We start from the raw sequence: 14,809 nt of genomic DNA on the forward strand, positions 1-14,809 counted from the left end.
GACCGCGGCGCTGCCCATCTCCTGCCCCCGGCCGATTCATCTGAGCGGCAAAAAGCTCTCTCGTCGAATCGTCGGCATGAGCGGTTATGAATACCCTGTCAAACGTGGTTGGTGAAAGGATGTAAATATTCTATTGATGTTCCAACTATTGATTTGTTCCCTGACCCGTCATATTATGGCCAATGGCAGGTTTCCAAAAGAGTGGAGCTCGTCCCTCCGAGAGCCACTGACTCACGCAGGCTTGAGCAGGTGGGTAGAGAGATGGAGAGGACAGGAGATGGAGGGTGAGGGAGACACTGTGAAACGTCAGACCTGGTGAGGTGGTGGTGGTGGTGGTGGGGGGGGGGGGTTACTGTATGTGAGCAGCTAGAGAGAGGAACATATGGAGCGTTGAGAGTGAGGAGGGGATCCAGACGGCCTGGCTGGTCTGTGATCAGTGGAAGAATGGGTCTAACTCAGAGATGATGACCGACAGTGGAGCTTCACAGGTCCTTCAGGGGCCACGGGGGGCCCGGCGTTATTCAATCTCACATTCAGAAAGAACGCAGCAAGCAATCTCACATAGCAGCACGGCAAGATCGACACAATCACACCACTGGGAATGCCCCCGCCTCAGCCCCGTGTGTTTCTCTCCAGATGATGGGACTCAAAATGGATTAATATGACAATCTAAGTAACTCCGGGACATTCAGATGGCGTGAAGATGCAGAATCCGAGGGAAAGAGTTCCTTGACAGGTGACTCAGCTGGAGAAGCATGAAAACTAAGAACGTTACTGACATATATGAATTATAAAGTTTTTGTTATTTTTCTCAAATGTTTGAAATCCAAGTCTTCAGTCCTCTTGCTGCTTCCATTCACACGCTATATATTAACAATGGTCCATGATTTCAAAAGTCTCTTGTGTGTGTGTGTGTGTGTGTGTTTCGTATTTTTCTTCATCATGGGACATGATCCTCCAGTGTTTAGTGCTTCTAAGAAAAATAGCTGGTCCTTCAGAAGAGTCCGTGTATCTCTATTTCTTAAATGGAGCTAATCTACTAAAATTCTGCCAGAAAGGAGCCTGGCCTCTTTTGGATTGACTGAATTCAAAAACCTCTCCTTGTGCCATGTCCTCCGATACCTCATACTGCCCCGCACTGAGGGGGTCCTGGGGGGGCGGGTATGAGGGGGGCGTGCACCTGTTTACACCTAGGAAGGCAGGTGCAAAAAGAGCGAGAAGGGGGAGCGAGGGGGAGAGGGACAAGGAGGCAGCGTAGGGCACAAAGCGAGAGAAGAAGAGAGGAGGTGGATAGCAAACGGGAAACGGCGTCAGTAAAATGTCTCTCGGACAGACACAAAAACACAACACCAAGTCATGCTTCCAAAGACAACAGGCACGTAGACGTACAGAATGGGCCTTCAGTGTGAACATTCCTGCATGTTAAACCTACGACATGAGACAGTATGATCATACGATGACAGCTGAATTTGGGAGACGGGTGGAATTCAGCTCGAGCGATGACACAAGGGAGACGGAAGATGCTATTCAATCAAACTCTGTAGCGGACAAACAAGAGAACCCACAGATCACGTCGGCTACAGTGACGAAAAAGCAGACGTTGGGACAAGAGACGTTGTTCTGCCACGTTTGTTGACAGCACATTCGTTTGAATAGCACCCTCGACACTTGAGAACACAAGAGCGGCAACAAGAGAGCCAACAGGAAGCCGTTAATATGCATTTGACTACGGTCTACGACGTCATTGAGCTACGGTCTACAAGCATCACAGCTATGCTAGTGCAATTGAAAAATTAGATACAATCAATATTGGGAGATGACATATTCAAAAGTTGCCATGGCATCTTAGGAAGAAATGAAAAGATGAGGAACAGTATCTTTTGTTAGTAGGTGGGTATTTAGCCAAACACTGTTTTTTTGCAGTTTGAAGGGTTTGATCTATTAGTGTTAAGAGGAACCTGTTTCATCTTGGATAGTCAAGATAATGCTTGTAAACAGATTGGACTGTGACTGCATGCTCCAATGCCAACGTTAATCACAACACCTCCCAATGCTGCTTAGCAGTTGCCATGGCATCTTATTGTGCTAGCTCTAAGGAGAACTCTAATGCATATACCTTTATCATTCTCAAACCATGTCCATACAACATGGCCCTCTTTCTCAAGATGAAATCTATAAATGAATCTGAAATTCAAGAGAGTACTTCACCTTGTGCCAGCCATGTACACATACAGCACTTTGAAACACACAACATTTACTTCTGACGGACGTCTACAGGGGTCCTAACGTCAGAGAGAACATTCCAGCGAGGGGAAGGGGGGGTTATTGGTTAATTAATACCTTAATGGATGGTCATGCTTATCGTGAAACTGGCAATAGCAAGAACATCTGTAATGGTAAATGTACAAACATCTAGCCTGGCACTAAAATGGCTAAATCTTAAAGGATGATACCGACAGTTTTGGACATGTGGATCCTCGGTCTGATGCTTGGTGAGGGATTGGCATCCCAAAATAACTTGCTTGACATGTTTTTCTGTTACTGAGATAGCCAGCAGCTGTTGGGAGTTTTACCGTATTTTGACATATCTGGCTTTCAAACTGAACTTGTTCAAATCCCCAAATAAGTCAAACACCCTGATGGTTCTCCTGACTTCAAGGTGCCATGTTGTTCCTTTGTGCTGGAATACACAATGTAAAGTACATGCTCCTTGTTCTACAATTTAGATGTCTATAAAACTCTACTACACATCAGAAGTCAGAATCAACCAAAGAGGTTTTTGTTGTATACCGTGAACGTCTGGATGTGAATGGGACCCTAACTCAGTAAAAGAACAAATGCAAGCAGTTGGAATGTGTTGGAGGCGAGCGTGACACAGGACCCACATGTCACCAACACCGCTATCACCCTTTAAACTCCATACGTCATGCAAACAGCCCTCTGTCTTTTCATTGATGCTTAACAGCTGCTTCGCAACTCATATCAATTCAACCTCGCGTACGGGCCCGACAGACATTTAACTCAAAGGAAGTATATCGAAAGTAATACAACGAGAAGACATGAATCGACGTGACTTTTTCTAGCTTACGTAGTAGTACACAGATAGTCTAGGTCCACTCATAAACAAAGGAGGCGTGTTTAAAAAAAGGTGTAGAAAGTAGAAAAAAAAAAAGAGAGCAGGTTAAGGAGTAAAGAGTAAACAGCGATGAGAAGACAGAGCACACCAGCGAGGAAAAGAAAAAGGGAAATCACCTGATATCTTCTTGTTGCCTCACCTTTCTGTTTGGTCACCTTTCTCACCGTCATGGCCGCCTGCCGCTTCTGGTAGTCAGAGATCTCAAAACCTGAACGACAAACGAAATCGCAAAGGCAAGTGAATAATATGTAGCATTGTTTAGTTTCCGTACAAAACCTACTTCAACTCTCATGATAATACAACATGTCCTCTGCAGCAAGTACAGCACGTCCATTGTGAACAAGACTAAAGCTTTGCAGACCAGGAGGGACGGGGAGATGCGTGACTAACCGATTTTCTCGTCCTCCTGCACCATCTTCCTCTCCTCGTGGAAGGCCCTGAGCCAGCGGATCTTCTCCTCTGGCTTCTTGGCCAGGAAGATGTGGATCTCCTCGCTGTCTTTGTTGCACAGTTTGAAGGCGTTCTTCACGCTGACGTTGAAGTCGTCGTCGCGCCCGTCAATGGCGTCCCGCACATCGTAGCGGTCCATGTCGATGCGGCCCTTATAGTAGAGGATGTCCCGGCGTATGAGATCCTGGAGGAAGAGGAGGAGTAGGAGGAGGAGGAGGAGGGGGAGGGGTCTGTTAATGTGCATGTGTGTGTGTGCTGAACCTTAGAGGTGTCAACTAGCATCCTTCCCTTGGTACCCGGAGAGTCTGCTGCCTTATGCAACCCTTTCCATCTGCTGCCCAGACATACAAACACGCTGCAGTGTGCCAAATCACAAAAGGTAGAGAGTACTCTTTCAACGTTGGAGAGTACTCGTACTAGTTTATTTGGTACGGCAGTAAAATGTCATGTACAACCACGGGGCGATAAGTCATGTTTTGTCTGAGAAAAATCTTTAAAATAATGAATCAATTATGAAATAATGGTGGACAGTACTACAGTACGAGAGTAAATAAGGAATGCCTCGGTGAAGTACAGGTAAACACCAGAGTATGACAATAACGTTGTGACAAAAAATAGTGGGTATAGTTTCTTTTAACCAATAAAATATCAAAACATTATAAATATTCAATTTAGATTCTTCAACTACTGCACACCATGACAGGGTAGTGTCCAGCAATTATGATTAATCTCTGAATTATTTAAGAAAATGTCAGAAAATAGGTGAAAAATGTCTTCTCATCAACAGCCCAAACTCCAGTTTACCATCACATCCAAATCTATTAGTCATCAGAATAATAACATTGGTTCACATCTAGTTCATCAACCACGAGTAACCTTGACCTGTGTTACTTTGAAGGAATAAGAAAATAAAAAGTCCTCATCTTGACTGTTAGGTCAGGTAATTTGGCAACTGAGGGACCAAATTACCAGCAGCCACACTATAAGGTCAGGGAAGGTAGAAAGAAAAAGAAAAAAACAAGAGCGGGAATCTTTTTAATAAGCGCGCTGAGACGAATCTGCATCCGTGTGCTGATAAGGAAGAGATGAGTGGAAAAGATGGAAGGCTACATGCAACGTGATACTTACACACCCCGAGGGCTGGAATTACACATGTCGTACTGAGGATGTTGGAGAAGGATGTGTGGAACTAAAGACCAAAATCTATACATGTGGCTGTTTTTTATTTAGCGGACCAGAACCGCTAACACACGCACACGGATCTGCAGACACGCCGGAGTTCATCTCTGGTGCCAGAGATGCTCGAAGATGATAAAAGTGAGGCGGAATCAGAAAAACCGAGAGATGCTATATCCGTACGTCTTTGTTAGTTCCTTTCCTGTGCGTGTTTGCCCGCGTCACGGTGAAAGTATTGCTCCTCTGTGTGAACACGTGCGTGCGATGCTGCAGCTCTCCGGCCTCTGTGTGTTTGTCTGCCTTCGTGTCTGCGTCTCCATGTATTGTGGGGTCTAGTCGAGCGTGAACATCCGTCTGACAGGAGAGCGCAGCCTCGGTGCATTAGAGCCCAAAGTATCGCCGCTCCATTTTGTGAAAGGTGCCGAGGATTTGGTGCGTCTCATAAGGTATTATGTCATCTATTTGCAGCTCTCGAGTGCGCTTGAAGGCGTCGCGTGGTCTTCAAGCGCCTCCGTCACCAGGCATTTCAAGAACACAGACCCACGGCGGGTGTTTTAGCCTTTTCAGCTTTTTTTTTTCAGCCAATAAGGTCTTCAAGAAAAAGGAAGGAAGGAAGGAAGTGAACAAAGAGAAAGAGAGCGCCTACCTTCTTACAGAGAACCAGTTGGTGATCAAAGAGGAAGAAGACTCGCTGCTGGCTGCGTCCATAGGGCTGATAGATCCATGACAACTCCCCAGTGTAGATGAGCTCCGAGCTCCTGTCCAAGATATCGTCCCCCTAGATACACACACACACACACACACACACACACACACACACACACACACACACACACACACACACACACACACACACACACACACACACACACACACACACACAATGTGTGATTGAATAAGATACTCATAGGTACAACAATGCAATGTGATGCAAATGCCAAAAGACACAAGTTCCAGCAGAGAGTCCAGCATGTGGGAATAGTTGTGCAGTGTCTCCTGTGGCTCATAGCTAGCGAGCTAGCTAACTAGCTAAAACGTCACCTGGCCTAACATTACTAGCGGGGGTTTGGCAGAGAAGCTTAGAGTTGGAGCACAGCTGCATTCCTTTCACTGCCTGTCTCATCTGGCTGTTCAGCTCCGTAACAGTTTCCCAGCAGTCCGGCCTGGTAATAACAAGGTTTCAAGAGTTGCTTTGGCCTGATTCTCTGTGAAGAAACTCAGTTTTACCGATCTGCTAGTTAAATCAAATAATCGATCCGGCTACAAAATCTTCCGAGTGGAAGTCGACTAAGAATCTCTGTAATCAAGGACAGCCCCAGTTGTTTGCTTATGTAGGTCGTGTAGAGACGGTTACATAACCAGCTCTAAGTTCTTTGTAGTAACTTTAGTTTTCTTTGCGCTTGAACTTGATTGTTTTTTCTCAATCTATCTCAAAAGTGTTTATAAGTTAAAACTGGATCCCATTGGAGTTTAATGTTCCCGTGCAAAATAATTAAATTGGATCTAGGTTTAGAGTAAAAACCCAGCTGACGTTTAAAGTGAGGTTTAAATTGAATCCTTGATTTTAAGCTAGTTGTAAAGTTTGGTGCAACATGATGTAAAGTTAAATCATGCTTTATAGGGTTTATTTTTCACCAGGTAGGGGAAGTCTAACAAAAAATGCTATCATGTTGCATTATGGGATATGTAGGATCTTGCCTTTTTTTATTTTTATTGACCCATAGTTGTGATGTCTCGACCTTTGCTGCATTAAACCGTTGTTTTTCCCCATCAGTCTCCAACAAGTCCTTCAACTTTCTGAGAGCGCACTACTAAATTGCTGCACTACTCCATGAAGTTTGAAAGGGAAAGTTGAGAATATGTCATTTTTGGTTTGTGAAAAACGTCAAACATTTAAGGAAGTCAAGGAGTGACTTTGGGAATTTATATGAAAACCCTGCCCCAGTCACATCCAGTCTTCACCACATCCAGCGAGCACGGTTCCTCCCACTGAGCTCAGCCAAAGTCCAGCTCCAAATCCCATCATCCAGATATTCCGCTAATTCTCTTCATCCCCTTCACCACTTGTGTCCAGACTCCTGCACTAACCATGGCAGGAATCTTTGAAAAGTTTCTCCTGATTGAACTAAATCAAGTGAGATGTAAATGAAGTAAAAGTTCCTCCGTCCCTGGGCAATATCCGTGACTACACAGATGGCCTAAACAGACTGGGCCAGAATCTGCCAGTAAAACAACATCAGATGCTTCGGACAAACTCCACAGTCAATACATACACATACCTCCCAGTCCAGAACAGAGGCTTGCCACTGGGCGATCTTGTCGATGTTCTCCAGCCTCCTCTTCCTCTCGTTTATCTGCTGAGTGACGTTCCGCATTACTGCCAGCGCTGCTGCCACGTATCGATAATCACTACGGACACAGTGTATACATAAGTACTCCTGGGGTGTAAAAGGGTCAAATTTATAGCTCTTGGAGTTCGGCCACCCATTAAAAAAAAACACATGTAATGTTGCAGCAGTGAGTGGTACAGAGTAGCCTATTAAATAAATGGGGTTATAAACTCAAGTAGCAGCAGTAAGTCTGCAGGAACACAGTGAAAATAACATACTTTCATTTAATTCTAATCAGCCACTTTCTCTATCCACAGTTAAATCTGACTGTGTCTATGCTAACTGAGCTGGATTTATCCCTCTAGCTTAGATATGCAACGGATCCAATCCTCACTTTGGAAGATAATGCCTGCGTCTGTGCGTGTGCGCGTGTGTGTGTGTGTGTGTGTGTGTGTGTGTGTGTGTGCGTGTGTAACAGAGAGCAGGCAGCTTCTCTGCAGCTCCAAACAGTCAAACACTGTGATCTGGCAGGCAGAGCTGGCACCTGTCCCTCTCTGGCTGAGAACGCGTGCTTTGTCAATGACCTGGCGCTGGCTGAGACACGCTGAATCACTCGCACCACGTTTCTGTGGGCTTGCACGCATGAGTTTGCACATCTGGATGCTCTCGTATCGGCAAATGTTTACTGTGCTTCTGTGCGGTGCCTCCTGTGTGTGTTGGGAATGTTGACACTAGTACGTGTACCAGCGAAAGCCCAAATTTATATTTAATCTGCAATATATATGTATATCCAGAGTTCTGTGCAATGATCCTATGCCCATGTGTTGAGATGGAGATGATGTGACGTGGTGATGAAGAGCAGTGTTGTGCTGTACAATTTCAATGCAACTATTTCCTTGATGAAACGTTTTTCTCCACGACATTCACAGAAAGCTTGGCAAAACAGTGCAAAATAACATTTGTTTCAGTTCATGCATGGATAATCACCGCTCCAGTCGAACAAACCCAACACCTGCAACGGCTGCATAGCAACACAATGCATCTGGAACACAATGATGCATCAGTAATAGCATCAAAGCATCAAAAGCAACACGTTAAATGTGACTTTAGACAAAGTGTACAGTACCTGTGCTCCTGCCCAGTGTATTTGAGGAGCTCAGCCAATTGGAGTGGATATTTGCAGATTTTCTGGACAGGGGTGAGCAAGAAGCCGTCTATGGCAATGTCAATCATTTGCTGGAGGAGCCGACAGGCCTCGAAGAAGTGCTGGTACCTGCCATCCCTCATCAGTTTGCTCAGCTCCATACAGGCGTCCAAGTGGTTGTTACAGTATTCTGAGTAGATCCAAAAACCATCTTGCTGTAGATTAAAGGAGCAGAGAGACACAAGATGAGCGGGGGAAATATGAAACGCAATCCTCTTTTTAATAAAACATGCTGGGGAGAAGCGTGCCAATATATACGGAGGAGCAGCTCCGGTCGCTAAAATTTTTATTAGAGCCGTTTCTTTTTTTCCGAGATCATGACTTAATTATCTCATTATCTTTCAAAAAAAAAAAAAAAAAACAGTTTGCTTGTGACTTAATTATAGCCACAGCTTAACTGTTATCTCATGATAACGAGATAATTAAATTCTGATCTTGAGATAACAAACGGAACAAAATGATTCGCAATGATGGCTGCTCTCGGCTGGACATCAAGTTTTTTTCAAAGCTTGTTATAATGAAGTATTATGAAAGGAAAACACTCGAGAAAAAACGCCATTTGAACTCACGTGTTCTAAAAAGCATGGTCCGATTTCAGAAAGGTGGGGCTCATCTGTGTTGTACTGTTTCTCCAAGTCTCTCACAAAGCCCATCTGGAAGCGGAAGATGTCCTCGATGTTCCCAAAGATGACCCTCAGCTGGTCGTCATTAAACATGTCCACGCGCTTCCTGCACTGGCGCAGGTAGCCCTGCAACAACATGGGTTACAACTACTATGGGGGGCTTTCAAAGACGATACACTTTTAACTGCCAGGTCCTGATTTGTGTGACATGGCGGCACGGCTCAGTCAGAAAGCTGCCACAGATAAGTGTGATGCAGGCCACAGCTCGTTACATCACATCACTGTTTTTTTGTGCTAATTCTTTGTCATAAACATCGGAAGTCGCTCCTTAAATATAATTCATTTGAATCCAAATGAACTATGACTGCGAAGCTTCCGCAGAGTCAAAAACAATTTTGTGTAGGTCGAACTGTGGCCTCAATTTCAGTCAGTGCAATTCTTGTGGTTAATTAAATGCCCTGAAGCTTTGGCACTTTGGGAAAAGGTTTGCTGCAGTAGGTAGGTTTCTTGCTGTTTCACACTCCACCACCCAGAATTCTCTCTGTTTATGAAAAACACACGTTGAGCCCTTTTGTTTTGTTTCGTGCAGTCGAGCTCAATGTAAATAATCCAAATGAAAGCTGAGAAAAGACTAAAATACATAATTATGCTTGCGATAGGAAGCTTCTTCTATCATAGACCCCTAAGTGACCAGGAAAATATCAGCTATTAGTTTAAAATTTACTCTATGTATTTTTTCTAAATTCCTTCACTTTTACTTACGTGACACACAAAAAATGGAAATAGTTCAGATAAAGTATTATTTTAACATTACATTTAACGAATAAGCCGTTAACTGGCTTGTCCACATCAGTTTTAAAGCGCATCAAAGAGGTCTTTCTTGCCCGTGCTGGTTTGTAAATTTGAGCATGCTGGGTATTTCCACAAGCAATAAGTGTGGAGGTGAGAAGGTGACATTTACACTTTATTGCAGCTATACAAAGGGTACACAGAGGGTTGAAGAAAGATGATAAGATAAGCAAAAAATCTGCACTAGAAAATCTTGCCCACCCAAAGTCATTATGCAGGTGTTGTGTTCTGTATTCAGATGTGACCTCTATGCATCCAGCACACAGGCAACGGCTGTGCTGGTGACAACATTTTAGAAATAACTGCCTCGCATGAAAAAAATTGAATTACGCAATCTTACTTTAACTTTTGGGGAATTTGTCTTTTTTTTTTTTACAGTATCAGCAGGAAGACAGTTGTACTTAACCGGATGTAATACTGTTCATGTTATAGCAGTAGAACAAACAGACTGGCATGGGACAGTCATTGATTAAAACTATGGGCTGTTTTCAATCTTATATAATAATAAGAAAACTATCTGGAAATCTCAAAGTCAAATTATCAGTTCACATTTACATAACACAACATCATTAATCTAGTATTCCCATAGATGTTTGTTTCTTTTGAACCAGTTATCATGTGGAGCAGTTATTATTAGCTATTGTCAGATTCCCAAAGATAAAACCGTTCCATGTTAGATACAAAAGTTTAAAGAGTAAACACTGTAGTGGATTAACATGTACTAGGATATCTAGTGGACTAACACTATGACATGCAAATCCAGCTCTGGATACATAACTAGGCTTGTCCACTATTGATGGAAAATGTACATTGAAAAAAGAGTTCACAGAGTTGAGGAGTTGTTGAATATATTCAAACGTTTGATTATGAGTAATGCGTCCAGCTTTTAGACTCAGAATCAAATTTGGACCTGTCATGTTTTGAGTCTTTATGAAAGGCTTGCCATGCTAAAAATGTAACACACGGCCGGGCTCTTGTTTAATTTGATTAGGTGTGAATTTGAGGCATGAATCATAACGACACATTCTATGTGGACTAGATCGCTGCTGCCACCATTGTGTACAATCGGCAAATTGTGTCTTCTTATCTAAGAAAGAAAATAAATACTATTTTTGGACTGTTTTGATAACAACAGAAAAATAAATATGTCTTGAAGAAAAGTGTGAATGTAGGAGTGTTAAGAATTCATACCAGAGCCTTGTGTATAGCATCAAACGGGCTGCTTCTTCTCACACGTTTCAGTCCGTTCAGCTCTTTCCTAATTACCGTTCCTATTGTCCTATAAACACATGCCCTGTATGGATGTATGTGTGTGTGTGTGTGTGTAAACACAGGTGTTTAATACCTCACAGATGTCCTTGAGGTGTTTGATGTAGTGTCTCTCCGTGCTCATGATCTCGTTGATGACGTTGGCTCTCATCTGGTCTCGGTTCTGGAGGGGCGAGCCCAGACACAGGCAGTCATTGGTCGGGTCCAGGTGCCCGTTCTGCACGTCGCTGCTCCCCTCGGCCGGCTCCCCGCCCACGTCCTCCTGGTTTACCCACAGCTGAGTGCAAACATATTCACACACACACACACACGCACACACACACAGAGCCACACACGCACACACATACACTTGAATAAAAGATGTGCTCAGTTATGTCAGTTCAGTGTATATCAAATCTGACGGAAACAAAAGTATTAGTAAACAGATGCATTTAGATATTCATACCACAAAACGTTGCTATAAAAGTGGCACCTCATGAGGATGAATGCACACAGCACACACAGCACACACACGTGAACACACGTCTCACACACAGAGCTTCATTTAGAGGGTGTCCGGTGGTTTGGTCCAGCATTTCAGAAAGGTGAGGGACAAACTCCAGAGCTTAAAATAAGCCTCTTTCTAAGACTTGTAGTCAGAGGATATTAAATGCCCAACTTTGGCTCTGTGTGTGACTCCAAACCCCGCCCCGGCACATACGCATGCATATATACGCTCGCACGCAACCTCACAATTTCCACACACATGCATCACATTCAACACCCACAGACGCACGCACAGGCCCACATACATTGTGTATTCCACTATCGCTCATAGAAAGGGCCAAGTGTGCGTGGTTTCAGATGTCCAGCAGCCAACACCTGATGACACACAGTTTGCCAAGAGAACATCAAAGAACCCGACGAGTAGAATGCCAAACACAAGATGAGAAATGCAGCGCCACAGACAAGCAGAGTGACGGGTGGTGGAGCACTGACTGCAGACTAGAACTAGTAGCGCAGCATAAAGACTGAGAAATAGTCAGAGTCAACAGTAAATGGAGTGCAGAAAAATTAATGATCCATATTTGAAATGGAAATCTCCATGAATATTAACAGGAATAGTGATTTCCGAAATCCATCTAATTCTATATGAAGACATTTGCAGAATTTGAGTGCAGGCCGTTTAACATTACTTTACTTTTGACTCATCAGTTCTGCCTCTCTATCGACCCCGTTGAGAATGATGTGAGAACGTCATGGGAACGTTAATGTTTGGTAATGTCGTGGGTACGTTGCATGGACAGACTGGAGCGGGCGGGTGGGCGGGCAGGCTGGATGGGTGGGTGGATGAAGCTGGGGAAAAAAAAAACGCACCTTTGACGTGGTGTTTTGGAACCGTGGAGTTGCTATGGGGTTGATATAGAAAACCTGTTTTGTTTGGGGCTGAGGAGGGTGGGGTTCCACCTTGGAGAGAGAGAATGACAGAACAGAAAGATACTTTTTGGTTGACAGTCGGTCAGCCTGTCTGCCCTGCCCTCTCGGGAGTGAATATGGAAGGGTGGACAGGTGGGAATGGCCATGGTGAGGAGTGTCTGTGGGGGGAGGGTAGAGGGGGAGGAGCCTCCACCTACAACAAGGATGCTAAGTCTCAGTAAGTTAAGTAAAAGAAGTACAGAACAAGGTGCCGTAGATGCATCAGACCTGTGTGTTGGGTTACGTTGAGCTCAAATATGGGGGAGATATAATCACGATGCAAAGTGAGGACGTTGTAAATTAACTTGCAATTTCAAGGGAAGGACTTGAGGTTGATGCCAAAAAAAAAGAAAAAGGGGCTCATCAGCATCTTTGTCTTATTGCCCCTGAACACCCGATAAAGGCTCTTAGCTAGCTATTCTCAGATCTCTTGAGTGTTATGTGTTATCAAAATAAAGCATTATTCAACAGTGTGCATCTGTGTGTGTGGTTTTATTCGTGCATGCGTGTCTGGGCACGTGACTCGTGCGTGTGTGTGTGTGTGTGCACCTTCCCTTGTGTGTTCATCAGCTTGTGTGCATATGCTCATGTGCCTCCGTTTCTGTGTGTGTGTGGGTGTGTGTTGTGTCTGTGGTCGCTGGCCAGCCGTGGCTGCAGCTAACTCACCCGTACAAAGCTGGCGGGGAACCATCCTTCCTCCTCATCAATCTGGCCCCACCACCAGTCCTTGTTGGAGGCGTCCAGCACCTTGATGACGTCGCCGGCCTTAAACGCCAACTCTCGGTCCGCCATGGTCACATGGTCCCATACCGCCTCAGCGTTGACGATTGAACCTCCACTTATCAACTAGAGAAATCGGAGGGAAAGACAATATTTAAGCTTCATTCTCAGAACTGAGCCAACGCGACGAGCACCGCAGATATTGCTCCACGTGACCCAAAAAAACTGCATTTAAAATCTAATTGGAAAGTGATTGTAATGCAGTGCTCAGCCTCATTTTGGCCCCGATCTGTGTGAATCCTTGTTGTTAAGCCCACTCAGATTACTAATGGATGCAAATACACACCCTCAAAGTCAAGGCCCACTGGCAGTTTAGGGATTGCAAATAGAACAACACAATAGCCCGACACAGACCACAGCACAACACAACGAAATACGGCACCACAAAAAAAGGCAGGGCTATTAGTGAAGAAACAACACTACGTTCAGAAGCACAGCACCAGTCTCCACTAAGGGATGGTAATTGGTCCATTATGACATTAGAATAATTACATGTGTTAATGTAATATAAATGCTGAGGAGCAAACAAATGTGAAGGGATAATCTCTCTTTCTTCATGCTTGTTATTTTATCAGCGACAACACAGAAGGATGACTCATCAAATCTTTTCTATCGATTTTTGGAGTTATAAATAAATAATGTGGACATTATGCGACGCTGAGATAAATGTTTAAATAGCACAACCGGTGGCGCATGTGCCCAGGTAAGAGTGTTATTTTCGTGAGCGGGCATTGGGGCGTAGTGCGTAAGGACATGGATGCCGGTCAGGTGATCAGTATTCTTTAGCGGACTTGGAGAGGCTAAAGGTTGTTCTCATTAGAGGACAACAGACAGCAGACAGCGTTCTGACATCATCCATCTGCCAAACAGCGTCACCATCCATCACAGGGTGGCCTGAGCTCTGTGGCATTGAGCTGTGCACAGAAATACGCAGCACACGTGCAGCCACGCTTTTACCTCCACATGCGCTAAAACTCCTGTATGCATCCGTGGCAAAGATCCAACTGCTTGTTCCGATTGTTCTCTCCAAAGTAGTGTTCATCAGCATGCTCCAGTCCAGAGCTAACCATGCATTCAGTCCCTGGGGCTGTGGGCAGAGCATCCAGCGCTAACCAAGCCTGACAGGAGCTGCTTAGGCTCTAGGTAGGGAGTTATCAAAGGCCTGGAGACAGGGACGTCACATGGATGGACATTAAATTAGATCTCGATTTGCATTTAAGGTTTCCGCATATTAATATTGAGCTACTGTTTTTTTTCGTTTCACCCTTTCAAGATTGCTTTGCCTACGATACGACGACATTCCTGGATGGGAAAACCTTTTTAAAATGCACCTCATCACTCCAGCGCGATGTGATATTCTACCTAGGTGCTGATGCAGTGCGTTTGCAGGAAAGGGCCGTGAGAAACAGCAGGTTGTGTGTGTGTGTGTGTGTGTGTCTGTTTGTATCCGCTACGTTGCCCCTTCAACCTGTGAACATGTCTACTTCCCTGGTGGCTTACTGAGACAGCTAAAGGGGATATAAGCCAATCAGGGCAG

At 44.5% G+C, this 14,809-nt stretch overlaps 1 protein-coding gene across 3 annotated transcripts; it reads right to left on the reverse strand.

Annotated features, from left to right (window-relative positions):
• Positions 1–1,014: 1,014 nt before the first annotated feature.
• Positions 1,015–13,299, reverse strand: arhgef9b (Cdc42 guanine nucleotide exchange factor (GEF) 9b; the record flags this gene model as incomplete). Of its 3 annotated transcripts, XM_079229058.1 has the most annotated exons (10): positions 13,159–13,299; positions 12,394–12,483; positions 11,114–11,314; positions 8,866–9,045; positions 8,219–8,451; positions 7,042–7,171; positions 5,409–5,540; positions 3,527–3,770; positions 3,276–3,344; positions 1,015–1,190 (listed from the first exon to the last, which is right to left on the reverse strand). In XM_079229058.1, exons 1-10 carry the CDS (start codon positions 13,282–13,284, stop codon positions 1,015–1,017), a joined length of 1,581 nt encoding a protein of 526 aa, XP_079085184.1. In that variant the 5' UTR covers positions 13,285–13,299. The 3 variants fall into 3 exon arrangements, with proteins under 3 accessions (XP_079085184.1, XP_079085185.1, XP_079085186.1); XM_079229059.1 differs by lacking the exon at positions 12,394–12,483; XM_079229060.1 differs by lacking the exons at positions 5,409–5,540; positions 12,394–12,483.
• Positions 13,300–14,809: the final 1,510 nt, after the last annotated feature.

Source organism: Taurulus bubalis (assembly GCF_910589615.1).
Source record: "Taurulus bubalis genome assembly, chromosome: 13".
NCBI classification, from domain to species: domain Eukaryota; kingdom Metazoa; phylum Chordata; class Actinopteri; order Perciformes; family Cottidae; genus Taurulus; species Taurulus bubalis.